The following is a 26,163-nucleotide window of genomic DNA, read 5'->3' as shown; positions in this document are numbered from 1 at the left end:
CCTCTCCAGAAAATAGGCTTCCATGTCACAGGACACCTTCTGTGTCTTAAGTTTCCAAGCTGTGAAAACTCCCCAAACCATCCCAATAGGCTAAACAGCCAAACTCATTTTTGCTTTTCCTTTCCAGCCAAATTAACTTCATTTATCCTTTTCTGATATATTTGCAGCCACTGATCACATTGGAAGGGAGCATCACATTCACATTTTCTGTGGAAGGAATGAACACCATCACCGTTCAGGTCTCAGCAGGAAACACCGTTCTTCAGGATACAAAGACTATTGCTGTGTATGGTGAGCTCTTCCCCCTTAGTTTCACATAGGATTCTTCATAGTCAAGAGCTAGAGAGCCAGGTTAGCTGGCAGCAACATGAGGTCTTTATTCCAGAATGGATGCTTTGAGTGAGATTATAAGCTCCGTTCCAGTGTTATCAGTTCAGCATAACATCTCCGAAGGCCACTGGCTGACATTAGTCCAGACTGAGATGATTGTAGAACATTGATCTCCTTCCCAGAGCCTTCTGCATCTGCTCTATTACTATTTGTTCATCCTACATGATTGTCAAAATGTTAGGTTGTTTTGCGAGCTGTTTTTCCCCTTTCTTGGCCAGTAGAGGCCTCTTAACTCATGCAAAAGCTGCTTAGCTTGAAAGATCAGTCAATGCTGTGTGCTGCAGTTCTGTACAGAAATCTGTACTGATTTGATATTGTACTCAGGCCTCCGAAGCAGTTAGGGCACACAAATATCATACAGTGTAGATGTAGTCTAAGAACCACTGGGAATCCCAGTTTTAGCTGTTTATACTAAGCACGTGATCTTAGTGATCAGTGCGGGCATCTCTGTTAACACCAACAGAGATTAAGAAGTATGTTTTCCAAGGCTAGTCCTCTCCCCACCTTTACCTCTGTTTCCTTCCAGTTAAGATTTCAAGTGTTTGGGGCATGTCTATGGGAGTACAGTCACAGCTTCTTTCACAGGGCTTGCCTGCTTCAGAAGACAAGATTAAGGTAGCATTTCAATTACATTCCCAACACAGCTCCCTTTCCAGTGCTATTCATCCGTTGAAGTAAGGACTGATCACCCTTTTCGGTTCTGTGACACTCGAACTGTGAATCTCTCAGATTCTCCAGCTCTCTCAGTGAATCTCTCAGACACGCTGCTGGACTCTCCAACAGTCTGTGCATCACCTGCAGATAGATTAAGCAAAACATGAGCTGCAGCAGGTTTCACTACATTCTGCCCACTCGCTTGGCACTAAGGCATTTCACAGTCTTTACTCATCACCACGTCATTGTATCTGCAGAGCAATTTCAGTCCCTGCGGTTATCGTTCTCTCCAAACCTGGATGACTTCAATCCAGATATCCCAGAGTGGAGAAGGGACATCAGTAGAGTAGTCCAGAGAGCTCTGGTGGAGGTAAGCAATATGCATAACCTGTGTTACAATGGTTCTAATTTCTGCTTTGTGCCTACATTAGGACTGGATCAGCTGTTCTCTCAAGGTGTATCTGTTTCTACCAACTATAAAAGGAGGCTAGACTAGTGTTTGAGGCCAGAATCCTTATATTAGACAGGTGAAATTATCCCATCCTATGACAATCTGGTGCTCAGAGTCAGCCTTCAGTTTATTCTTTTTAATGACAGTGAATTATGTGGAATATTTCTGAGAAAAGGGCATATAGAAAACAAATTACTTATACCTACCTATAGCTGTACAAATGTCTTTACTACTGCATAGCAATTCTTACTTCTTTTACTGCTGTTCTTACACAGCAATGGAAAGTAGTGCTATTCTAATGGAATTACAAATATGCTGTAGGAAGCTTAGGAAACCAAAAAGAAAACAATTTTTACTACAGAGAAGAGCACCACAGTAAGTACTTTATGTCTTTCACATACCATGAGGTTCATGGGTCAGGATTGGATGCTGTTTTTCCAATCAGCACTATGGAGAAGCTCTCAAGTTTCTTCTTTAACTCTGGAACAAAATGTCATAAAAATATTCTTGTGTGGTTGAAGATTTGGATTTCAAACTGAGAGGCTATGAAAAGTTAGAAGAGACAGCTGGAGTTTTTCAGCTCAGCAGAAAAATAGTGTTTGAAACAGAGTTTCTGCCTTTTTTTTTTAAAGACACTCAGATTTTGAAAGGATACAAGGCTTGTAGATGTTATTAGCAAGCTTATATGTTAATTTGTAGCATTATCTGTGCAAAAAGACTGGAAAGACACTGACAACTAATCAGGTGCACACAAATTTGTCTGGGTTGTTTCTGAGATTTTTTTCTTCAATTTCCTCAAAAGACAGGAAAAGAGGAGAAAAGGAAAAAAAAAAAAAAAGAACATTTTTTCTGGAGCTTGTTCTTCTGACTTATTTATGTCTGTATCAAGTATTCAAGGACCCATTTGTCTTCAGAATGAATTTTCAGAATATAAACAACTCAATAAAACAAAATCAAGCCATAAAAAAGGATTATAAAACTACATCACCAAGGCTACATTCCAAAAGCAGAACAGTGAAAACACAAGGAGTCTTTTTGTTGTTTGAGTAAAAAAAAAAAAAAAAAATTGATAGCTAATTATCCCTCTTTATATAGCTAAATGATTCACCTTAAACAAGCCTTTCTGAGAAGTTCCTGTAAAAATTAAAGATAAAACCAATAGATTTCTTCCAGCAATTAAGTAAACTGTATAAAAATGAGTTGAACAACTAAATAATTCAATAGGAAATTATAGCTGTGCTATAGAATTTTTATGAACTTTTATTAAAGTATTACATTCTCATTACAGAGTACCATAGACTTGGATAAAAATTCTGCATAAGAAATTATAGTTCTCTACTAAAATCTGATCTTCTTTGTAAGTAGGGATAATCACAAAATATCCCCTATTTTATATTATGATCATAATTATTTGCTCACATCATTGACTTTCTGAGTCAAGTCTCCCGCTTTTGATGAAGACAAGAATGAACTGAGTAGATCAGCCAAAAGCTTCCAGACAAAAAAAAAATCATTCCCAGCCTCAGGAAATGAAGATTTTCCATTAACTGGTAATACTGTGTCTTTTTCTTGACATCTTAGAACAACCTGTTAGGCAAGCACAAATAATGCAAGCCCTGACTCCACAGAGTACTTAGAAATAATATATCAGACCTTTATATTGTTATAGTTTTTTTTCTAAATCCACATTAAAAAAAACAACAGCCACAAAACCACGCGCTTTTCCTTGGCATGCAGTGGAGGGGAAGGGTTCCCTTTTTGTAGTTCCACAGGGTATTCCCTGGGCTGTCAGCAGTCACACATGCGACAGCCACAGAATTTGCTCAGGTAATGGTCATATGTAAGCAGTTTCGCTGACTCCTTTTCCTCTGTCCATCATTTCCTTCAATGAACAGCTGCTCCAAGTCTTTGCTCCTGAACTACAAGGGAGAAGAATTCACGAGTTTTAGGTCCAATTAATGTCTGAGATGGTTGCAAGTCCTGACTGCAGGGGTATCTCTGTGCTGCATCCAGCTGCTGTGGTCTGCCCTTATATCTGAGGGCACTTCTTTTTTCCTTTAAAAGTGACCTACTAAATTAAGCACTTGGAAACTTAAGATTTAAATCAAAACCTTGAGATTTAAATGCATTTGCTGGATAATCCACAACACAAAGATGCAATGGAAGAAGATTCAGCAAACTATGTTTCACCTTCTTTTGTCTCACAAAACTTCCTGAAGGCCAAACTAGCTCCTTTTCTGGAGAATAACTCCACAATCTGATTGTGTAATGTCATGGTAACTGCAGTTGAAACCAATGACCAGAGATGACCCTGGTAGTGATGCCTGTGAGGTACTTTTTTCTGAATTTTAGGTAATTTGTGTTGAAGGGGGATTTGAGTTTAAACTGGTTGCTTAAGATTTTCAGCCAACAAGACAAAAAAATAAAAATTTGCAGATTAATACAATCTTTAAGACCTAAAGAAAAAAAAAAAAAAAAAGCTCTTCATTAGCTTGTGGAATTGGCCCAGGAAGTGAACTATAAGAATTTGTTTGGCTTTTGGGATTCTAACTTGATTCATCATCTTCTCTCTCCCTGAGTTTCCACATGGCTTTTAAGATGTTTTGGCTAATCACACCTCTAGAGTGCAATTCTGCCCACATACCTTGCCCTTTAACATGCGGCTTCTTACCATTGACTAAATGAAGAACCTCAGGGACTAACTTGGGATAGTCAGGTAACTTTAACATAGATAAATTTACACAAAGTAAATCGTACCATGTGCAACTGTTATTTAGGACCTCTTTTTAGCACGTCTGATTACCATTGTTGCCCTAGAACCCTGCATATTTTACTGGAGAACATGATAAAATAGCTTAGATCAGGAAATTATTAGTCTCTGACTTTTTACCTGCAGTGGATTTTACAAGATTCTCCCTGTTGTACCAGATACACCCTACATAATTTGTATGAGTACTGTGATGCCTTAGCAAAGAAGCTGTCACCAGTCAGTGCTGTCCCCACTGTTTATCTGTCCATTAATTGTCTATGTATCAGGCAACAGGTATTTCAAGCAAGCATATTCTGGTCGCAGTGCTCCCCGGTCTGCCCACATCTGCTGAACTCTTCGTTTTACCGTATCAAGATGCCACAGGAGAAAATAAAAGAACAGCAGCAGACCTAGAGCAGGTATTGTGTCCATTGCTTTGAGAAGTGTATGTTTATGCATTTGTGTATATATATATATGGGATTTCCAAGACAGGTTAGAACAAGTAATGGTGGTACAAATGCATCTGATTCACTGGGGTCTAAACAATGACTGTGGTACATGCTACAGCCTCTTTGTTTGTTTTTTTGGGGGTTTTTTTTTTTGGTGTTTTGTTTGTTTTGTTTTGTTTTTCTCCTAAACACTGGAAACAGGCTTTGGAGCTGTATTTAGGAGTGGAGACTCCCATTTGGGTTCCCTCAGTAATGGTAAATTGGCATAAATTTGTATGATGTCCTGTCTTTCCCTTTGAAGTTCTGTTCTACTTCATGGAAGTAGGAAGAAAGCAGGAAGGATCTAGGGGATGATTCCTGCCAACATGGAGTATCCTTATAAGGCAGTTTATGAGGCTGTCATGAGTCTAGAAAGCACTGGAGGACAGAGCTGGGTGGTAGACCTGGGCAGATCAGAACTTCATTACTTTAAGGCACAGGGATGGGGTTGGATTGTCTGCCTGCCCTCTTCATGATGCTGGCGGTGAGGTTCAGCCACTATGGATTGTTTTCTCTGTGCAAGGCTGAAGCAGGTCATAACTGGAGGACTATATCTCCCTGCAGACCCAAAAGGTCCTGCCCACCAGGTGGGCTTAGCATGATTGTGACTAAAAGATAAAATACTGTGCTGGGCAAAAGTCCTGAAATATCTCTCAGCTTATTGCCTCAGATTCCAGGGGCAAAGATAACTAGCCCTGAGTGAAGCACCACTGTACCTCTGCCACCCCATACAGCATGTCCATAGCTCAAGCAGACATATCCCATGTTGGTATGGGCTATATGAGCATTGGGGTAGAGGGTGTCACGAGCTCACAAGTATCAGCCTCAGTGCTATGGTGAAATCCTTGGCATTACTGGATGCCTGCTGTTCCACTGGATGGCACAAGGGTTTTAGCATTTCTCTTTGGATTTGTCCCTCAGTTTGTGAATGAGTGAAGTCTTCCCATCAGTGCATGTATCAACAGTATCTTCCCCTTCTTGTATTATTTTCTAATAGCCTTTTCATCTGCCTGACCTGTTATTGGCTGTCACAATTGCGTCTTGCAGTGGTCTAAAGCCTTGTTAACTTAACTGTGGGCCTCAAACCACTACGTCTCCCGTATTCTTAAGCTTTCCCTTGCTCAGCATCCTTAGCCATCATCTTTTTTTGACAAATGACTTTCCTCTGCAATTTTCACCACCCATGTAATAAACAAAAAAGATAGAGATTTACTGCGCTGCAAAACCTTTCCTCCCTTTTCTCCTTCATCTCCCTTCTCCTTTCCTCCACCACAAATTGGCAAGAAAGCCAGTCCATAAACTTTCAAATTTACATCTGACCCAGCTCCTCTCCAGCACTCAGCAGCTTATTGTATTTTGCCAATTACTCCCTCTCTTTGTCCCTTTCTTTTTTCCCTCTGTAAAAATGGAGTCTCTGTGACTGTGGAGAAAGGAAGCCCTGGCAGTGCTCTCATGACCCGTTTTATGGACAAGAAGAAATGTCATTTTCAGTGGGACACCAACAACTTCTCTGGCATCCTGCAGGGTCCAAACGGTAACCTTTGAAGAGAGAGAAACTATTTGCCATTTGCAGCCAGCTGTTTCTTGTGGAGAAGTATCTCTCCTGCTCCCATGAGGACAATCAGAATGTTTTTCTTACTAGTCTGCGGGCACTGCATTCCCCTTCTTAGTTACTCCAGTAGAAAATGGCATTGTGTTCAGTGGGAACTGCCTAAAGAGGGCCCCAAACGATGTCTCTGCCCTCAGCTCTGAAGCATATTCTGATACTGTTCCTGTTTCGTCATCTATTTGGCCTGTAATCCTTCACTATTCCTTTCCTGAAGTGTTTCAGAGCCCATTTAACAGCTTCTCCCTGTGCCTGAAGTCACTGGGATGAGTACTGGGAGCAGATGTTTCTGCTGATGACAGCTTAAGTTGCTTCTTAGGTACTTCATGATGTATAGTGTTCTTTTCTGGTAGGAACAGAAATCTGTTTTGTGTTCATGAGCAAGCAACAAGCTATTCAAAGGGATGTACGTGAGTTTGTGTGTTTGCAGGTGCACACCCAAAGGAGTTATAGTTCTGGATGATTTTTTCTAATTTGGAAGAGAAACGTCAAAGTATACAGGAACAAAATGGAAATAGTTTGCACAAACACTGCAATGGAATAAGGTTTCTTAAGGAAGCACTTAGTTATATAGGTTTCTTTTTTCATGGTGTCATATCATATGTGAAAGCTACTCTCCAAACCTGAGACTTGTGGTGAGCCTGTCCAGAGACACAGTGACAAATAGTTTCTGTCCCTGGAAAACTTGCAGTCAGAATAGATCAGATTGAGAGGAGTTACAGAAATTAATGTTTCTGTTCTGCAAAAGCCCTTGTTTCAGTACCCAAGGGAGGGAAAACCTGACTCATTCTCAAAATCAAAAGTTGGTGAAACTGAGTGAAACACCACAGAAGGGCATGAAACCCACCATGCACACTGTAGGCACAGAATTACCAGGAGAATGAAGTGTGCTATAGCCCCCTCCTTCTCTTCCCCTCTTATTAGAGCCCCCTAAAGTCAGCATGTGTACTTGCAGTCATATGACACACGTGGTGATGCAGCCCTGAACCCACCATATTTACATGCCAGGTACCAGAACAGAGGCAAGAGACACTCTGTGGTCCCAATGTTCTGCTCATCCAACCTGGATTTGAAAGGGGGAAGTCATGTAAATCATGCAGGTGGTGCATGCTAACTTTTGTTAGCTAGAACAAGCAAGGCTAAGGACAGCCGATGGAGTGGGAAGAAGGGAAAAGTGATAGAAACAGTAGCTGAAGAGCGAATTCAAACTACGTCTCCTCACATGAAACTCCTGAAGTTTCTTCAGGCCACGTGTATCACAGAGCACCTGTGAAGTTTTTGGGCAACTTGCTTAACCAAACTGTATTTCATCACCTGAGCTAGATCATTATTCTGCCATGGGTATATGTGGTTTCATGGACTTTTGCATTCACCAGTAAATCTGATACGTATTTAATGACCGTGGGGGGCTTACTTTCTTGCTGTTTCCCCTTGAGGCAGATTAAGCTGGTCTGGTTTTATCTAGTACATAATCATCTGGCTTTTTAAGCAACCTTTGGGTCTCTCGGTATATAATTCCTATTGACTTCAGAGGCAGCTAGATGTCCACTGTCCATTGCAAATCTAGGTCTTAGTTTCCTATTTGTCAAAGCCTACTCTGTGCCACTCATATTTTATGAGTCTAAACACAGTAAACCATGAATTGTTGGGTACAGTAATAGTGGGACTATGGAAGTTGTCCTAGGCCATGCAATTTTCCATTAGGGTGGTACATTTGTGTGTTACGCTCTTGTTGAGACTGTGGTTAGATGGTAGATGTCACTTTCTCCTTGAGCTGATGTACCACTCTCATTGAAGTGCCCCAAATTATTTTTTTGTGTACAGACAGTACCAATTATTGTCATATCTGTTGCAGATCACATTTAGAAATGTGAACTCTGCATTCCTGATATTTCCACTAAAGTACCTTTTAAAAAGTTTAACTGTTCTTGAAAGGTGAAAAAAGCCGCTATGTATGAGGCTGGGGAAATTTTCTCAATGTGCAGCATGGGACAATTCCACCTAATACATAAATACAGAATTTTTGAGGACCTCAGACTACTTGATCCACTCCACTTTCTGTAGTCAGTGTAAACTTATTCTTCACAGCTTCAGAAAAATCAAAAGGTCTTTTCATCCCACAGAATCCCAAAACATTTTGCATATTCAAAAAATCTTGTGTTTATGACCAGAATGCTGTGACTTTGCTTTTTTTTTTCAATTGGGTCACTTGGTTCCCCTGCTTCCTTTCACCGTAACTGAGGACAGACTACCAACCTGCTTAAAAATGTAGAAATAATTGGCAGTTGTGAAACGCTGCTGTTTGATTTGCACGTTGTCACTGCAACACCACTAGAATATCCCAAATCTTTCAAACAGCCACCCAGAATTGCCATTGGCCACTTGGGCTGGCATGCAGTTGTTACACCATCTTTATGGACGGGCTTGGTGAATATGATGATTACAGAATTCGGATCTGCCGCTTCAAAAGCACCGAATTCTTTCTCTTCAGTGAAGGGCAAACCTCTAATTAGTAGCATTTCAAGTAATTTTTGAGTAATTTTTAACATTAATCCAATTCAAAATGAATGTGTGGTAGGAAGGTATTCTACTTACAACTCAGTAGAGGGCAGTGATACAAATACACAGATATGATTACTCAAATTATTTCAGTGTATGGTTTTACTCTATAGGAAGATTCTGAAGGGTTATCTTTTTATTTATGCATTTCACAAATTATCTTCTCTCCACATTGTTTGCTAGTGGAGGCTTTTTGTCAAACATAGCAAATGTGTCTCCTGTTAGTCAAATGAGATGTAAGCAGAAGATACATGAAAATTCTAAAGTGATGTTTTCATATCAAGTGAAGGTTTCAGTGTTTTCATGTGTTTCCCTTTAGTTTTACATTTGCCTGCTTTTACCTGGCCTATTCAAAATAACCATAAAAGCAGAATGCAAAATAGATGTAGAAGCAACTAGTTAATGACATTTGAGGCCGTTAATCTTTTCTCTGAAAAGAGCTATCAGCAATGTAGCAAGCATGATGGAGTCTTTGGCAAATGGCAACACCAGCTGGTTGGTAGCCAACCGTGCTCAACATGTGGCAGCTGGGGCCAGTATCTGTATCCAGCCAAAGAGATGGGAAATGACATGGATGACTGAATATCAAATGGGCAGTGATGAACTGAGGAGATGAAATACCTCTGGTAAATTTAACACTGTAGAGAGTGGCATTCAGGAAGCCTGTATGTGTATATGTCTTAGGATTTGTTCCTTAAAGCAGATTTAGTTCTGCTTCTGCTTCATTGTAGTTGATGGAGCTTCTGTCATTTTTATATGTTTTTTTTCATCCACCCTCCTAAGCTTTAGTGTTTTAGCATATTTACTTTCACTGCTATTCTTTCCTCTGATGTATTTCAGATGTGCCCATCACCAAAATATTTTAGCACCAAGATCATGACAGTGAACACCTTCAAATCTTACAGAAAATGGTGCCAATCAGTCATGGAAATTCAATTCCAGGAAGAGGGGTGAATCATCTTGTGTTTACTAGGAGAGATTTTTTTAACATCTGTACCTTTGTGTGCAGACCAAGTCTTCCACTGGGTGCTTAGGGAAGGTTGGGCCAGTATTTAAGAAGTAAAGGCAGGTGGGGAGAGAATGGAATAATATGAACTAGGAGACCTTGTACCAAGGGCTTTTTTCCTTAGGCACCTTTTCTTGATCAGCTGCTTGTGTGCTGTAGAAAAGGCTGTCTATATATCTTGTCTTAATATCTTTGAGTTAACTCCTGCCATGTGACTATCGCCTTCTCATTTTTTCCTCAGTGTACAGAGCAGCCCTTGATTCTTAAGACTCCTTCTGGTCACCTTTGTTCATCTAAAGGGGATCCTGGCTTTTATGTCCAGGTTCTGTCTGGTTTCATATCGGCTGTCCAGTTCTGTTCTCAGAGTAACCACAGGAATGTCCTCAGCCTTGTGCTCTCATGGTATCTCTGGATACTAATGGCAGCTTGAATTTAGCATCTTTCATTAAAAGATCTCAAGAAATTCCTGCTGGACCCTGTAAGTCAGTGATTATGCTCTTTTCAGTGCAAAGGCAAGCAAGCTTTAGAGGCCTCATGTGAAGTAACCAAGGTTATTCAGGGCAAGTGGCACAATTTAAGGTAATCCACATTTGCCCTGACTCCTGATTCACTTTTGTATGCTGGTTCAAGTTGCTTCTTACCAATCAATGTGCATAATTCGTTCCTTAGTTGTTTATTGATTTACTCAATGAATTGAAGTGTAGCACTCATTAGTTGAGATCCTTACACAGTATCTATAAAATTATCTACATTCTTAGCTAGTACATACTGGCACAGTTGAATCACATTCAATTAGTCTAAACCAATTTACACCAGAGGTTTCAAAATTCAATAAAAGTAAGGAAAAATGCCCATCTGAGTGATAATTCTGTTTCTTGGTGCACATGGTTCTTTCACAGTCCTAATTCTGACAAAATGCTAAGAGAAGCCAAATTAATTTTTGTTTTGTCACATTTTTAAATTGGAATCTCTTTTTTTCCTTCACAAATTGTCTGTTATTATTATTCATTATGTGTCCTTTGATGAAAAATGATACATGAAGAATGGTTTCTATTACTGAATTATTTTTACACATCATGCTTAATTCTGCAAATGAAGCAGATAAAGTCAATGAGGCTCAGTTAAGGACCAAAACTAATTCTGAAAGCTAATTATTTTCACAAGGGAGACTCTTGAAGACTATAAATTAGGAGGTTGCTATTCTAAGAAGTTTTGTCCTCATCTGAGTTATTTGCATCTCCAGGACTGAGAGAGGAACAGGGACAGGCCTGAGGCCAACCTGTTCTGCAGCTGAAGGTCTAGCTGTTCAGTTAGACTTGCATATCTATTTATGAAACAGGCCAAAGTACTTTGATGTTTCCTTATCAGCTTTTTAAACAAAAATGCATCCTTGCTACCACTTTGAATGCAGAAGTACAGGGAGGCACGAGACCCAAAATGTTTCCCATTGAAACCTTTTCATTACCTCAGTGACTGTGAGATCAGCCATTGTGTGGAGATTTATTCAAAGACACTTTATTAACATAGTAAACAAATTATATGAGAGTCACAGCCACTCCTAGGTTGAAATCTGATAACCTGTCATCCACTGAGCTAGAAATAGACTTGATAGAATAAGAAAGGCAGAAGAGACGCTTCTTCAGTCTCAGAGTGAGTGTCCTGAGAGATCTGTGGTTCACAGATCCCCTTGGGACCATGTGAGGACCAGAAACATCATCAGATCCAACTTTGGAGAGCAGCGTCCAATCCCAGTGTGAGTTTGGCCCTTTAGCTGTGTGTAACCAGCTTGTTGACCTCAGATACGGATGTTTATCATAGAATCATAGAATCGTTAAGGTTGGAAAAGACCGTTAAGAGCATCGAGTCCAACCATTAACCTAGCACTGCCAAGTCCACCACTAAACCATGTCCTCAAGCACCACGTCTACCCGTCTTTTAAATACCTCCAGGGATGGAGACTCAACCACTTCCCTGGGCAGCCTGTTCCAGTGCCTCACTACCCTTTCAGGGAAGAAGATTTTCCTAATATCCAACCTAAACTTCCGCTGGCGCAGCTTGAGGCCATTTCTTCTCATCCTATCACTTGTTACTAGGGAGAAGAGACCGACCCCCACCTCGCTACAACCTCCTTTCAGGTAGTTGTAGAGAGCAATAAGGTCTCCCCTCAGCCTCCTCTTCTCCAGGCTAAACAACCCCAGCTCCCTCAGCCGCTCCTCTTAAGACTTGTGCTCTAGACCCTTCACCAACCTCGTTGCCCTTCTTTGGACATGCTCCAGCACCTCAATGTCCTTCTTGTAGTGAGGGGCCCAACACAACACAGTACTCGAGGTGCGGCCTCACCAATGCCGAGTACAGGGCCACTATCACCTCCCTGCTCCTGCTGGCCACACTATTCTTGATACAAGCCAGGATGCCATTGGCCCTCTTGGCCACCTGAGCACACTGCTGGCTCATGTTCAGGCAGCTGTCAACCACCACCTCAAGGTCCTTTTCTGCCAGGCAGCTCTCCAGCCACTCCTCCCCCAGCCTGTAGCGTTGCATGGGGTTGTTGTGACCCAAGTGCTGGACCTGGCACTTAGCTTTGTTGAATCTCATACAGCTGGCCGCGGCCCAGCGATCCAGCCTGTCCAGGTCCCTCTGCAGGGCCTTCCTACCCTCCAGCAGATCGACACTTCCACCCAACTTGGTGTCATCTGCAAACTTCCTGAGGGTGCACTCAATCCCCTCATCCAGATCATCAAGGAAGATATGGAACAGGACCAGCCCCAACACTGAGCCCTGGGGAACACCACTCGTGACCGGCTGCCAACTGGATTTGACTCCATTGACCACCACTCTCTGGGCTCGGCCATCTAGCCAGTTTTTAAGCCAGCGCAGAGTGCACTTATCCAAGCCGTGTGGAGCCAGCTCCTCCAGGAGAATGCTGTGGGAGACAGTGTCAAAGGCCTTACTAAAGTCCAAGTAGGCAACATCCACAGCCTTCCCCTCATCAACTAACCATTATATATGGTTTGTATTTTAGAAAATTTTTGAAGTACAGAAATGCATTTTTCTCCCTGTTTCTATACTGCCTATATGACTGTTTCAAAGAGAATCTAACTTTCAATGCAGAGAGAAATGAAAATATTGTACCAAACAAGCAAATGCCTTAAAAACATGTCTGAATGCATCTGTTCTTCCCTCAGAAGTGTGTGTCAGCAATCTCCAGAGCTGCCTGAGGAAGGCAGATGTCTGATTCTCACAAGAACTTCTGGCACTTTTGAAGGTCTCAGGCTGTTATTCGTTTTTTGACTTGTTCAGATTCCATAAAGACCCAGGCAAAAAAGCTGCACCCAAAAAGCCAGTGGGAGAGCATATAATTAACTGAGCCAAGGAAATATACTGTATACTCTGAGCAGCATGAACAGTTACTGCCTGTTTTGATGCTGTGCATATAGTCCTGGAACAGTGATGACTACTTCAAGCTTCTGCTGAGATACTGGTGGTTTGAGGCACAAAGTATTTTTTTCTGAGTTGCATCTGGACGGGATGTAGTACAATGAGGTCCTCATTCATGATCAGATAACAATGCAATACAATAATAATAAACTTCAGTTGTGACTGTTCCTCTCTCCCTTTCTTCATTTTTCTTACTACTTCACTCTTATTGCCTCTCCCCTTCCTATTATTCCTTTTCATTGGCTTGCCAGACAAGAGTATTTGTTGAGCTTTCTCTGACACATTCAGCTTTCCTGCTGGGAGGCTGCCATGGCACCTCTCAGCTGTAATGTTCCTGCCGGTGCTGTTGTTTTGCCCTCTTCACTCTGTGCTGCAGGAGTCCTCAGGCAGGCCAGGTGAGATCTCAGTGTTCCTTCATGTCAGTGGTGCCAAAGTCTCTGGTCACTTCTCATGCTGACTTTCTCAAGGTTCTCCTATTCTTCCATTTCTTGCCCAAATCCTTGATGAAATCATTCTCCTATACTAGATAGCAAGAATTTCTAGCTGCATTCTCAGTTTTACATCACATTAAGCCTCTTTTGGTATAGAAAGCATCGTGTATGGTTTTTACCTCTACTGTTTCCCTGACCATTTTGTGCGGCTGTCACAACGTGTTGAAGAGGAATGACACAATGTGGTTGGCTCTTTTCTTCAGTTTACTGTCTTGTGGTTGCTTTTTTTCATAGGCTCAGCTGCCCCAGGAGCATCAGAATCTCAGAGCACAAAGGAAGATAAATCCTGCAGGAGTATGGAGGAGAGTCGTTAGGTCATGTTTGGGACTGGAAATGGCCAGGATTATATTTTTCCCATTATTACTATGAGCCATTAATGTCCCTGGTTTACAGCATATCTATCTGCATCTGTTGCTCCACTTTTAGAGGTGAAGCGCTCTTTATAGTCGTCAATCTTGGTTATTAATATGCTCAGATTCTTAAAGAGGGATATAATTTGCTTCCCAGGCTTTCTCCATGTACTGCACATCTTTGTGTCACCATCCCTGCTGCTCTGAGCTCAGCAGATGGCTCTTTGTAAGCAGGTGGTATTTTTTCTTGCTATTGAAAGAAATATATTTACTGCTCATTCTGGCACCCATGAAAAAATTGTAAACTTTAAAGAGATATATTAAAAAATATAAATAAAATGCCTGTAAGAGTTATTGCCAAATTGATATTGGACCAAAGGCACCTATTCAAGTGATCAGCAGCCAGAAATGAAGTGTACAAGCCAAGAGTATTGAAAGAGCCATTAAGAATGTTAAAAAAATAAAAAAGGCAGATAAATCTCACACTGTGATGAATGATAGCCAAGGAACATCTAATCATATCTGGGTAGCATTTACTGAAATAACTCAACCAGACAAAAATGAAGAACATGAAAAAGATGGTGTAAAAATTATTGGAATGTTCTTTTTTCTAACAATTTTTCATTAATCTTCAAGAAGGAATAAGGATTTATTTAAAATGAATTAAATTAAGTGGTGAGCCCTAGAATACGATTTTTCTTGATCTTGGTATGGCTATAAAAACACAATGTTCTCTGCAACTGCATATTAAGAGTTGTGGGGTGGGGGTGTTTTTTTGCAGTTTCCCAACCACCTCTCCCTAATAAACATACATGAAATATCCAGCAAATGAACATACAAAAGACACAACAAACTATCAATCAACACTATGTCTATAGGCTTCTATGCCTTGATTAATCTATCTGGATTTTTGCTTTTAATGGCAACATGCCTGGAACTTCTTGGATATAATTAAGAGTGATATGGAGAAAGTGGCTCTGTACATATTGTGACAAACTGACTTAAAAAAAGGAATGTTTACCAACAGATTGGACCAAAGCTTGGCTTCTTCACTGTACAAATACAGATTTCATGGGGTCTTATCTCAGCAAATGCTCATCTTTTCTGTTGTGTCCTTTACGGAGGAATAGCCTGCTTCATTTCTGCTAGAGCTCTATTGTTGTCATCAGAGTTATGGCAAGATAATCTAGTGATCTAAAAGCTCTGTGGAATGTCTCTCCCATGAAAGAGAGAATATAAGAGCATGTTCTCTCTGTGTGTAACCCATAACAATAGATGGAACTTGCATTTTGTTTAAGCCACACTGTAGTCAGTAAACACTTTCAGATTCGAGCTGGCTCTTGTATGTACTTAAGGGTCAGGGAGCAGCTGGCTTGAAACTCAGAGCTACATGAAATGAAATTTGGTTTTAGGACTTGAAATTCCAGTGCAACCTGGGGTAAGGACTTAAACTATTCATTTTGATTCAGGTATGTCACGTGTTATGAGCATGCTCTAAGATCATAGAGCTGGCCACTCAATGAGCAAGATGTTATTTGTTATGAGCGAATGAGTGTTAACAATTGAAATGCTTCTCTTTGCTTGAGTAGTAAACAGAGTTCACTGATGTGCTGTTGCTAGCTGATCCTGCAGACATGTGGGTGTAAAGTTCTTTTGGGGCTCAATTCCCTTTTGCTGCTGGGCTGCTCCTAGAGAGGTGTGACAGGGCAACTTGTTGATATCAGCCATTGCTAACCATACACAAGCCACTCTGGACATAGTACTGGTAGAAGTGTTCAGCTGCCACAGACCCTCTCTTTATAACGTGATAGGAGATTGTACTCAGAAGGTCTGGGGCCTCTGCAAAATCTTTGCTTGGCACACAGCTCCATTTCCTACCCAGCTATTGGCAATCTAAACCAATGATCAAGAAACAAATGCATTTCGTATTTTCTCCTTTTTTCCAGATTTCAGAAACACTGATCCAGAAACTGAACCAAAACCTGATCCATTTTGAACTGAAGCCAGGGGTTCGAATCCTTGTCCATGCTGCCCATTTAACAGCAGGTCAGTATCCTCTTTCTGTGCACACTGTCATTGCTCTATAGCACAGCAGGCAGTATATTCCTTGATGGTGGTAGTGTGCTATCAGCTGTATTTTACACGCTTCTTATTTTTATGTCACAATAACAACTCAGTGTATAGGCAGACATTAGAATGCTTGCTCCACCTCCCCTTTCTTTATCATGACAAAAAGATATAGTGGCATTTGCATTTACAGCTTATCCTTTTGTTTACTTATGTGCAAGAATTTGCTGTTGTTGGTGGAAATGCAGTATAACTAGCAGTAGAAATGTATACTTCTTGGCTGTCTTTGAAATATTCAACAGCTAAGCAGCACCATGGTGTATTCAGCCTGGATCACACAGTGCAAAGGTTACCAGCTAGCGTTGGATATATTCAGATATTCTAGAGTTAGCGAACATTCAAAGCAACTGAAGTTCAGAAGTTTTTCAGCTGTCTGAAAGACTAGAATCAATTTACATATGCACACACACAAGATTAGGCAGTCTGGACTTTAACTAATCCTATCTCAAAATGAACCATCTCCAAAGTCCTGATATTTAATTATATGCATCTCTGTGTATTCTGCATGCTAAACCCTCATTTCACAGCACAGGCCCTATTTAACTGTTACAAGACATGGGATGGACAAATCCATGCTCAGGATTCTTAGGAATTCCTTTTCTCCAGAAGCTGCTGATCAGTCTGATCAGTTGAATCAGCTTCTTTTGCTAGCTTGCAAACAAAAAGCCTCAGTTCACTTGTACCAGCTTTTTATGGTACAAACAGGTTTGCCCAAGCTGCTGTCAGTCCATGTGTTGCCTTGTCCATAAAGGGAAGGAGAAAGAGACTGTTAAGAAAGGGTATAATGTGAATGCATTTAAATGCCCCCAGAAGAAAGCCTTAGTGTTGCAATATTTCATTTTTCCTAAGCAGAACTTGCTAATATCTGCCCTGGGAATATTGCTGCATGTTTCTGCTTTCCATTAGCTGTGGAACAGATGATCAGATGCTTACTTTTAGACATGTTAGAACCAAAAGCATAAAAAAGCAGAGATGCAGCACAGCTCATTAATCTCTACAGAAAAAAAAAAAAAAAGCAACAGCTTAAGAATTCAGTTTGACTTTTTTTTCTTCTGTAGATTGTAAAAAAAAAGTAATAGACATATGACAGAAGAATTACATGACTTTACATTTAAGATTTAAATTAATATACATTTTACATAATAATTCTTATAATGGAAGCAATCCTTGGCTTGAATTTTCATCAGTGACCAGTGATACTACATCAGATGTACTTTCAGAAAATGTTTAGAGCCCATGTCAGAAAAGAAGGCTATCTCAAAGCATCTTAATGTGAACTTCAAATGTGGAGTCACCTGCAATTGCTCATAATTTTTCAAATTTGTTTCTGTGCATTTACTCTGCCAATGCACATGGCTGTTTTCTGTTTTGGTCAGTGTTCATTAAAGTCAAGATCAAATCCCAAATGAACGTTTAAAAATTACTCCTCTGGCCCTGAGTATTCTGTAGGCCTTTTCTAATAAATTATAGTTAGAATCACATTAGATATTCCTGGGAAAGGCTCATCTTTACCTCTTGCTACTGAAGGAACACTCCTGACTTTATGTAGTGGAAACAGATGGCACTTAAAACCACACCTCCAGCCCTGCTTTTAATGAAAGATGAACCTGAATCCAACCTGGATGCTGAGGAGGTGTCTGTGAAGGGCACTGCACTTCTAGTGGGGAAGGAACAGGACTGAGCAGAGAACAATACATTTGGTGAGCATCATTGCTTCAGTAAAATTGAGGAGCCAGTTGCTCATTATTCACTATGCATTGGGAGCTACCCAAGCTAGCTCTAAGCAAAATAGAAAGTCAACATGACAAGTTAGCCCATGGGTAGCTCCAAGGTCATCCAGAAAATGCCAGGTTTTTTACCCAAGTGACCTCATTTGCAACTGCCTTAAGTAATTGTCTGCAATATGAGTGAGTATGTTTCAGGCAGTCCTCTGATAGACGAGAGAGGCCTCTAAGGAGAAAGCTATGGGATGTCACATCAAGGGGTAGGTTGAGCGCCATAAGTGGTCTGAACCCAGGTGGATTAGAAAGGAAGAGTAGCCCTGGAGGGAATAAGGGAAAAATGAACTATGTTCCTGGAGGGAGCAACTTTCACTCCAGGCTGGGGGTGGCTCTAACCTTCTTCCCCTCTCTTGCAGCTCCCCTGGTGGACCTCACTCCCAGTCACAGTGGTTCAGCTATGCTGATGCTTCTCTCTGTCGTTTTTGTGGGACTAGCTGTGTTTGTAATCTACAAGTTCAAGAGGTATGACTCTCCCTGAGCCATTTCATTCTCCCCGTTGCTGCCTTTCACTGAGGTGTTTTGGTTTTGTTTTGCTGGGTTTTCTTTTTCGCAGTGATTTGTTTCTTGGTTTGTAAAAGCTGATACTACATCATCTGCCAGAGTACCCCACAATGATGATTTCTGTTAATATTTTAGGAAGATTCCTGGCCTTAATATATATGCACAGATGCAGAATGAAAAAGATCAAGAGATGGTCAGTCCAGTCAGTCAGAGGGAAAGCATCCCTAATGTCCCTCAAAGTGAGATGATGAGCCCTGAGCAACTAGTAGATGAGAAGTTGGAAGTCCAGCCCATAGGTAAATAACTTGCAGCATCCCGCAGCTGGTCAGACTCTGACTTATAATTGGCTAACCCTTTTCTCAGCCTTCCTGCTTCCCATATTCCTGCACACTCCTCCTCCCATCCTCTTCTGCTGCAGCATTAGTTTTGCTACAGGAAACCTTGCTAACTCTTCCCTCTTCCTCACTGCCATGTGATGAAAGGAGCGGAACAACTTTAGGCTTTTTCTCTGTCCTAGTTGCTCTGTGTAGATCCCCTCCCCTTCTCAAAAATCCTGCCGGCACTTAACTTGCGCTATAAGGCAATTTAATTTATTTTGCTGGGGCTGATATAGTTGGGGGGCTAAACCCCACATCCAGGAGAACTTCAGCCACCCTCACCTGGAACATGGAGGTGAGCAGGTGATTCGGTAAGTCAAATCTAAAAGCTAAATATTTGTTGATGTTTTAACTTCTGTGGCCTTTGTGCTGTGCCAGACCTTGGTGCCAACAACAATGCTAGCCTGGCTGATTCCCAGGAAATCGAGCAAGACCTGGGATCTCAGCATTGGACAGCTGGTTTTGCCTTCAGGCTGATTTCTCCCACAGGCCTCTTGTGGTTGAAAATTTGCAAAGCAGGCTTTCATAGGACCTAAACTGAATAGACTTGAAGTGGGCATACTGGGATCAGTCACACATTTGCTCATGCTTATATGTTTTCTGTTACCCTGACTACAGTAAAAGTGTTGGGATGGAGCAACGAGGTTTCAGCCTGGGGACATGTTCTGCTAAAGCCAGCATTGCTCAGTCATTGCTTGGGCATTGCTTAGCTTCATTTGTGAGGTGACAATTCTGCAGGCCCAGAATTGGGCAGTACAGGACCCCTGCAAATAAGGACGTGGACCTATTTTAGAGGAATTAAAGTTTATAGCTGTTTTGACTTAGACAGGAGTGAAGCATAGTCATAACTGAGATCTCTTATTTGCACAATTTTATCAGCTTAACCAAACCTTAGATCCCACCTGAGGTTGTCACTAAAATATATGGGAGTGTTTGCTAAAGCAGGCTTGGAGTCATAGCTACTGCAGAGAGGGAGCAAGGGGAAGGGCAATTAAAGGAGGGAATGTGATGTGCTAAGATTGTGGCCTGTGAAACAACCTGGGAGGAAAAAGAAGAGTCTCTTGATGAAACTGATGTCTAAGCTGGAAGCCCCACTGCAATCAATACTGATCTCTCCTCCCCTGTTCACTAAGGAGAGATCTGGTAGCTATTAAAAGCTTTTAAGCAGCTATTCACCAGCAGACCTGGACATCCCTGCTTAGCAGAACACAGGATGGAGTGAGGGGACCAACCTTCCCGTGTGGTGTTCCCCATACAGAGCAACCCCAGGCCACAGTCCAGAACCCAAGGAAAGGAAATGCAACCAAGGTAGTCTGGACAGAGGACTTCCAAAAGGCTTGTGGATCACCAAGAGGTTTCAAGCCAAGACCCGGAGCGGTGGGTCCTAAACTTTAACAATTCTTTTTTTTGTTTGTTTTTTTTTTCTTTTTCTTTTTCCCCCAGAATCCTCCAAGGCAAAATTGATGTAAGAAAGATGCTAATGGAGAAACACCCAATTGCACGTCAGGAGCTCTCTTTCTAGAGTTAGATGGGCTTTGAGCTTCCCCTTTCTAAAAGAATGTTAAGACTGTGGTTCATGCTGTTCCAGGGGTAGGGAAACACGTTTTCACAGGTCACTCAGACTGAAGCAGCAAGAGTCAGTCACCTGCTAACTATTCAAGGCACCTTCAGAACTGCTCTTGCTGGTGTTGGAAACTAAACCCTTGAAGCCTCTAGGATAAGAGTAGTCAAAAGACAATTTTGGGGGTAGTTTTTCATTTGGTGCAACTATAGCATTTCTGGCTTTCTACAATAGCGAGCATTTTGTGTGTTTCTCAGCTGTGCTGCTGGACACTGTATTGAACCAGAAATTGGCCTTTTATAACTCCTTGGTCTGCACCTGTAACTGCACTAGCAAGCACAAAAGGTAAATATGTGAGATACATAGACTCAATTCTCTATCAAAAGGAATCAGTCCAACAAACTTCCTAAGAGTGTTTTTCCATCCTGTCAGTAAGATGAATGAGGAAACTGAATCAGAACTCATTGACAAAATGAAAAGGTATGGACCTAGTGTGAACAGAATAGGAAGTGCAAAGGCTCTTCACTCTCCTATACAACAACCTCATCTGTTTCTGGAAATCAGCAATTTCTTTTTTAATAAGTTTTCTTTCTTTTGGGAAAACAAAGCAAGACTGTAATTGGGTGTTTCTCTTTTGTATGCTTGTTCAGAAGCCAGGTTTTTTCAACCCCTTTTGACTAACTAACATTCAGGCATCCTTCATTGGAAGAATCTGAATGAATGTCCCTGGACCATTTAATTTTCTCTCCAAACTCTGGCAGCAAAAAAACACAGTTCCTATTTTCTGGATGTAAGTGGGTTAGGCTCTTCTTTTGCAAATGCAAAGCTTAAGGTTATTTATGAAATCTCCAACACCTTATAATTGCAAATGACTTACACATTTCCTCTGAGGACCTCAACCCCTCCTTCCCTCCACCCCTCTGCTCTGGCCTTTCCCTCTTCTGTTCAACATGGGTGAATCATCTTCATTAGAAAAAGAACAGGACATCACCTTCAGTGTTTTGAATGACAAGAAAATATTTCTGGGAAGAACGTTGTCAGTCTGGAACAGTTGAATCCCAAAGACCAGCAAGGTGACACCTTCAAACATCTTCCTTGGCTAAACGCACTTGTTATTTACTGACTCTTTTATTTTGTTCTTTCTTTGCCACAGGAAGTATTTCCACAGCTGCTGAACCCCAGAGCACAAAAGAAATCCCTACCTATGTAAATGGTTGAATTGAGGACACCGATATATATCTATATCTAAAAAAAGAGGAGAGCTCACTGCATTTGGACTTTTTAATTCTTCAGATGACAAAGGGTTTTTAGCTTTAAGCCTGTGCATGTGGACATTATACTGAGACCATAGTGGAACTGCATTGTACAGGTGTTCAATTTTAGTGGGGGGTGGGGGGAGAGGAACTGGTACCACTATTCACTCCTGCGGCCCTTCCTCTCACTCCTCCACTCTCTTTTTTTTCTGATCTGTCTCTAATTTGTAGAAAATTCATAATGATATAGGCCAAGAATATGCATGGGGGTCTCTTCTTTAGGGAGAGGGGTGGGCTGGGATGTGGGGGGAGAAGGGCTGGGGGAGGTGGGAGGGGGTGTTTAGGGTTCTTGGCTTTAGATTTAACTTCTCTTTTAGCACTTTGGGCTGTGGGAGGGCTAGCCGCCCCAGCAGACTTTCATAGGACACACAGAAAATCACACTGGAGTTTAAAGGCACTGAAAATATTCTTGGTCAGACTGGTTTATGTCTTTGTTTGGACTCTGTCCTTTGTTCCTCTAGCTGCAGCTGCTGCCTGTGCCCCATGGCTGCGAGGAGGCTACGTGCGAGTGTGGGCAATCCCAACCGCAAGACCAGGCTCTTTCTTAAACAGCTTTTTTAGCCTACTCACACCAAGGCATCCCACTGATAGCACTGTTGAAAGATAATTTTTTGCCTCCTAACCTTGAATGGAACAGAACTAGCATGCATTACAGGCAGGGAGATCTGTCCATACTGCACTTGTAGGAGGTTATTGCCAGCATGAACTTACACTGTACTTTGTACCAGCCTTACAACTTCAATTTTGACTAAGAGAAAGCCCTAGTAACACCCTCAGCTGCATTTAGTGCTCATGTTTGGATTTGTCTGGGGAAGTCACAGGAGATCTCTAGCCTTTGGGAGTCACCCTAAGGCATGTCAATTTTTTGAAAGACACCTTATCCATAGAATGGGGAGCAGGGAAGTGTCTATGCGCAGTTTCCTATGGCCTTCTTGGCAACCCACCTTGGTTGTAGATCTGCAAACTCCTGCCACTCTGGGCAGAGGAGGGAGAGTAAAGGAGGATTTGGCCTGAGATTGTTGCCCTGCATTTTGAGCCCCAGCACCACAGGACCACTCTTGTACAAGATTTGATTTCTTACCAATAATATAAGATTGTATCTTATGCTGCAACTAGAAATGAGGCTGCAGGACATGTTCACGTAGACTATGTAAGGGAACAGTAGGAAAGCAGGCTTAGCGTACCTCAAAGAAGTCCTCCCAAGACACTGGCTAGCTGGCTGAAGCCTAACCTGTGGTCATGACAGCTGTTGATTTCCAACCCAACTCAGGTAAACCTAGCACCAGGATTGTGGTTTGAAGTGCAGAGAGAAAAAGACAGTAACCAGTGTACACTTACTTAACTATGTTAGATGAAGGCAAATGAAGGCACTTAGGAGGCACCCTGATTCCTGACATGAGTGGGTTTTGTTCAGTAGACATTGCGCATGGCAACCTGAGTCAAAGACAGGAGACAACAGCATGGTTGGCATTGCCCAGAGTCCTGGAGCAGGGGTTTGGTGGCGGTGGTGGGTTTGAATTTCTCTGTCATAAACTGGGCATGAGCCCAAATCAACCTACGTGCTGGCAAAGAAAAAAAGTGATACCAAGTGTAAGAACATTAGACCCGTAGTAGTTAAAAGATAATCACAGTACAGAGTCTGCTGCCTCTTTCTCTAGTTTCTCTGAAGACAGGTAGAAACACAGCAGTTTATATGGCTTTGCTATTGTCTTTGCAACTACAGCTTTAAGAAAGATGGGAAAGTTTTGGCAGCAACTGTATAATACTCCCCACTGAAGTCCAACATTAGCCAACTTATTTTTATAGTAAGCCAATCAAAAGGTTTTCTTATAGTGTTGGAACTATTTCTAATTTTAAAATTACTTTTTTTGATGTACTTTTTCATCTTCTTTTTCCCTTTCGTTAAATACAATGTAGCGTAATGTATAATTGCTATTGTTTATTGCTTTTACAGTCATATTTATTAAACAGATTATGTCTCTAAATGAAGGCCTCTGTTTTTGTTGCTCGTTCTAGCTCTCTGTCCCTGACTGGGATCACTAACAACATTAAACAGTAGGAAGATGATAACTTCAAAAAGAAAGGGGTGCTCAGCAGAAGTGGAAGAGGGTGGTGATAGTATGCTTCTGAAAATACATTTCCTAGAAGCAAGATGCTAGTATGAAGGTAACTTTCTCAGTCCTTGGTCAAAGTGCTTTGTGAAATGAACTATTATCGCTGTTTTACGGATGGGTAAGATGAGGGATGCAGTGGTGCAGTGCTGTTTTTCTGGTTTCCAAACAGTCAATGGCAGAGCTCTGAGCAGCTCCCTAAAACTCCAGCTCCATTCCCTGCTCATGGTTATCTCTCCCCATACACACTCACTCTTAAAGGTTCCTTTAAAATGTCTTTTTTGACTACCCTTTTGCCAACACTGATGAAGAAAAGTTTAAATTATTTGCATTACTGATTAACCAGCTTTTACATGTGAAGAAAATGAAGCATAGGAAGTTTCTGTCAGTTGCCAGATGACAGTGGATGCATGTTGCTGAGAAAAAGAAAGAAAACATAGCTTCTGCTTTTCAAGTCAGGATGCAACCACCAGATCATTCTGCCTCTTGTAACTGGCTCCTGGTTCAGTTCTCTAGCCTTTTTTGTACCCCTGGCATAAGAATTTATATACGAACATAGATAGTCAAAGATCTGGAGTTCAGGCATTGTCAACAACCAAGACTGTGGTATCACATGTCAAGTCCAGGAATGATGAGTTTGCTTGTTGGAGGAATGTGTAGTTTTCACAGCCTGGGCAAATCCCGGTATAATTACAATTACCAGCCTAAAATGTTAAAGCGGACACTTCAGCCTTTCTTCACCTCTCATTCAGGCTTAATGACCGGCTGGCAAAGCCAGGGCCATAGCACCGGTGACTCAGAGACATGTATGCAGACGTAATCTGCTTTTATAGTTTAAGTGCCCACCTGAATTAGCAGGCATCTGTTCTGGCCATAAACAGTAAGTCTGGTTTTGGCAAGCACCTCTAAAACATTTTCAGATCATTCTCTTCAGCTTGTGTGTGTCCTGAGGCAGAGATTGATTGTTATTTGTAGTTGTTGTTTTCTGGTTTGTATAACAACACAGTGATGCACTGCTAATGGCTGAATGCTGAGACAATAAACAAAGAATATACCAAATACTTATAAAATCCAATATGAATTTTCTCTGAGGATATTATTGTACCTTGAGAGAATAAAAAAAAGTTCATTATCCTTTGTCAGAAAGAGCAGGGAGTAAAAATATGTTTAAAAACTCAAAATATTTTCCTAATTTGATGTTGGTCCTCTGCCATCATCTTAACTGCCAGAACACAGACCTAAGGATGGGACAGACATACTGACTTCGAAGAGATTTATACTTCTCCACCTAGCAGCACATTTAGGCTAAAATGCTGGATTGCCTTTCCTGGAAATCAGTAGGTGTTGGTGTTTAAATACTTTTGAGGATCTGGGCTTCAAACAATTGCTTGCTGTTAATATGTGGCTACATTTAATTGCTTAAACTTTTGCTGGAAAGCAAGACTCTTAAAGCAGTGGCTGAAATGCTTATGCAAATAAAGCAGGAATTTTCAGTGACCCTAAATGAACCCTGTCTTGGTCCTGTCAACTTCTGCTGAGAATTTCTGACAATTGCATTTAGTCTGGTACCTAGAGCTGATAACAAGGGATTAGTATTTTATCTGTATGCTGTCATCTCTCATTGAATGCATGGAAAGTTTCCTTGCCACATTATATCTCTAGGTACATTCAGTGTTTTGAACATTACCCCTGGTTGCAGAGCTACCATGTTCATGATGTTAAAAAAGAAAACTTTATTTTCCTTCTGTTAATGAGGTGCCGTCCTTGCATTTCTCCATGAAACAGAATAGTAAAGCATGTGAATAAATAATACTTGAGCTAGAACAGATCCTTTTAGATTGGAGTGTTGGTATGATCCTGGCCATAATACCCAGAAGAAAAGACTGAAGTTAAATTGTTTTCTGATTGATAAGATCAAAGCGCTATCATGTACCAAGTCATCAGCCTAAGAGACGTATTTCATCTGCAGTTTTAACTTTAGCTTTTTTTTTTTTTTTTCTCCCTTATTTCCTACTGGGGAATATGGCTATCTATTACTGTTCACTGTGCTGAAAGTGGGATCTAGAGGAAATCTGTGTTGTTATGTATTTCTCAATGTGAGAATTTCAAGATGTTTTCCTTGTTGTTTGCATTGTGGTACAGTCACCCCAGTGCTAGGTGCTGTATGCACATAGGCAGTAGGGGTGACATTGTAACTGGATAAAATGAA

The 26,163-nt window shown here is 41.2% G+C and overlaps 1 protein-coding gene across 1 annotated transcript in view; it reads left to right on the top strand.

Moving 5' to 3' along the window:
• The window catches only part of SORCS1 (sortilin related VPS10 domain containing receptor 1), a 309,525-nt gene extending 287,453 nt beyond the window's left edge, over nt 1–22,072 (top strand). Inside the window, exons 21-28 of the mRNA XM_087766088.1 lie at nt 168–291; nt 1,302–1,414; nt 4,532–4,663; nt 16,130–16,229; nt 18,448–18,553; nt 18,728–18,888; nt 20,228–20,346; nt 21,684–22,072. Of these exons, the coding sequence (XP_087622214.1) occupies nt 168–291; nt 1,302–1,414; nt 4,532–4,663; nt 16,130–16,229; nt 18,448–18,553; nt 18,728–18,888; nt 20,228–20,346; nt 21,684–21,740 (912 nt within the window). The 3' untranslated portion in view covers nt 21,741–22,072. The remainder of the gene's footprint in view (nt 1–167; nt 292–1,301; nt 1,415–4,531; nt 4,664–16,129; nt 16,230–18,447; nt 18,554–18,727; nt 18,889–20,227; nt 20,347–21,683) is intronic.
• The last annotated feature ends 4,091 nt before the right edge of the window (nt 22,073–26,163 follow it).

Source organism: Nipponia nippon, unplaced genomic scaffold, assembly GCF_047370975.1.
Source record: "Nipponia nippon isolate SJK-2023a ecotype South Korea unplaced genomic scaffold, ASM4737097v1 scaffold_3, whole genome shotgun sequence".
Lineage (NCBI taxonomy): Eukaryota > Metazoa > Chordata > Aves > Pelecaniformes > Threskiornithidae > Nipponia > Nipponia nippon.
This window is presented reverse-complemented; position numbering and strand designations above follow the sequence as displayed.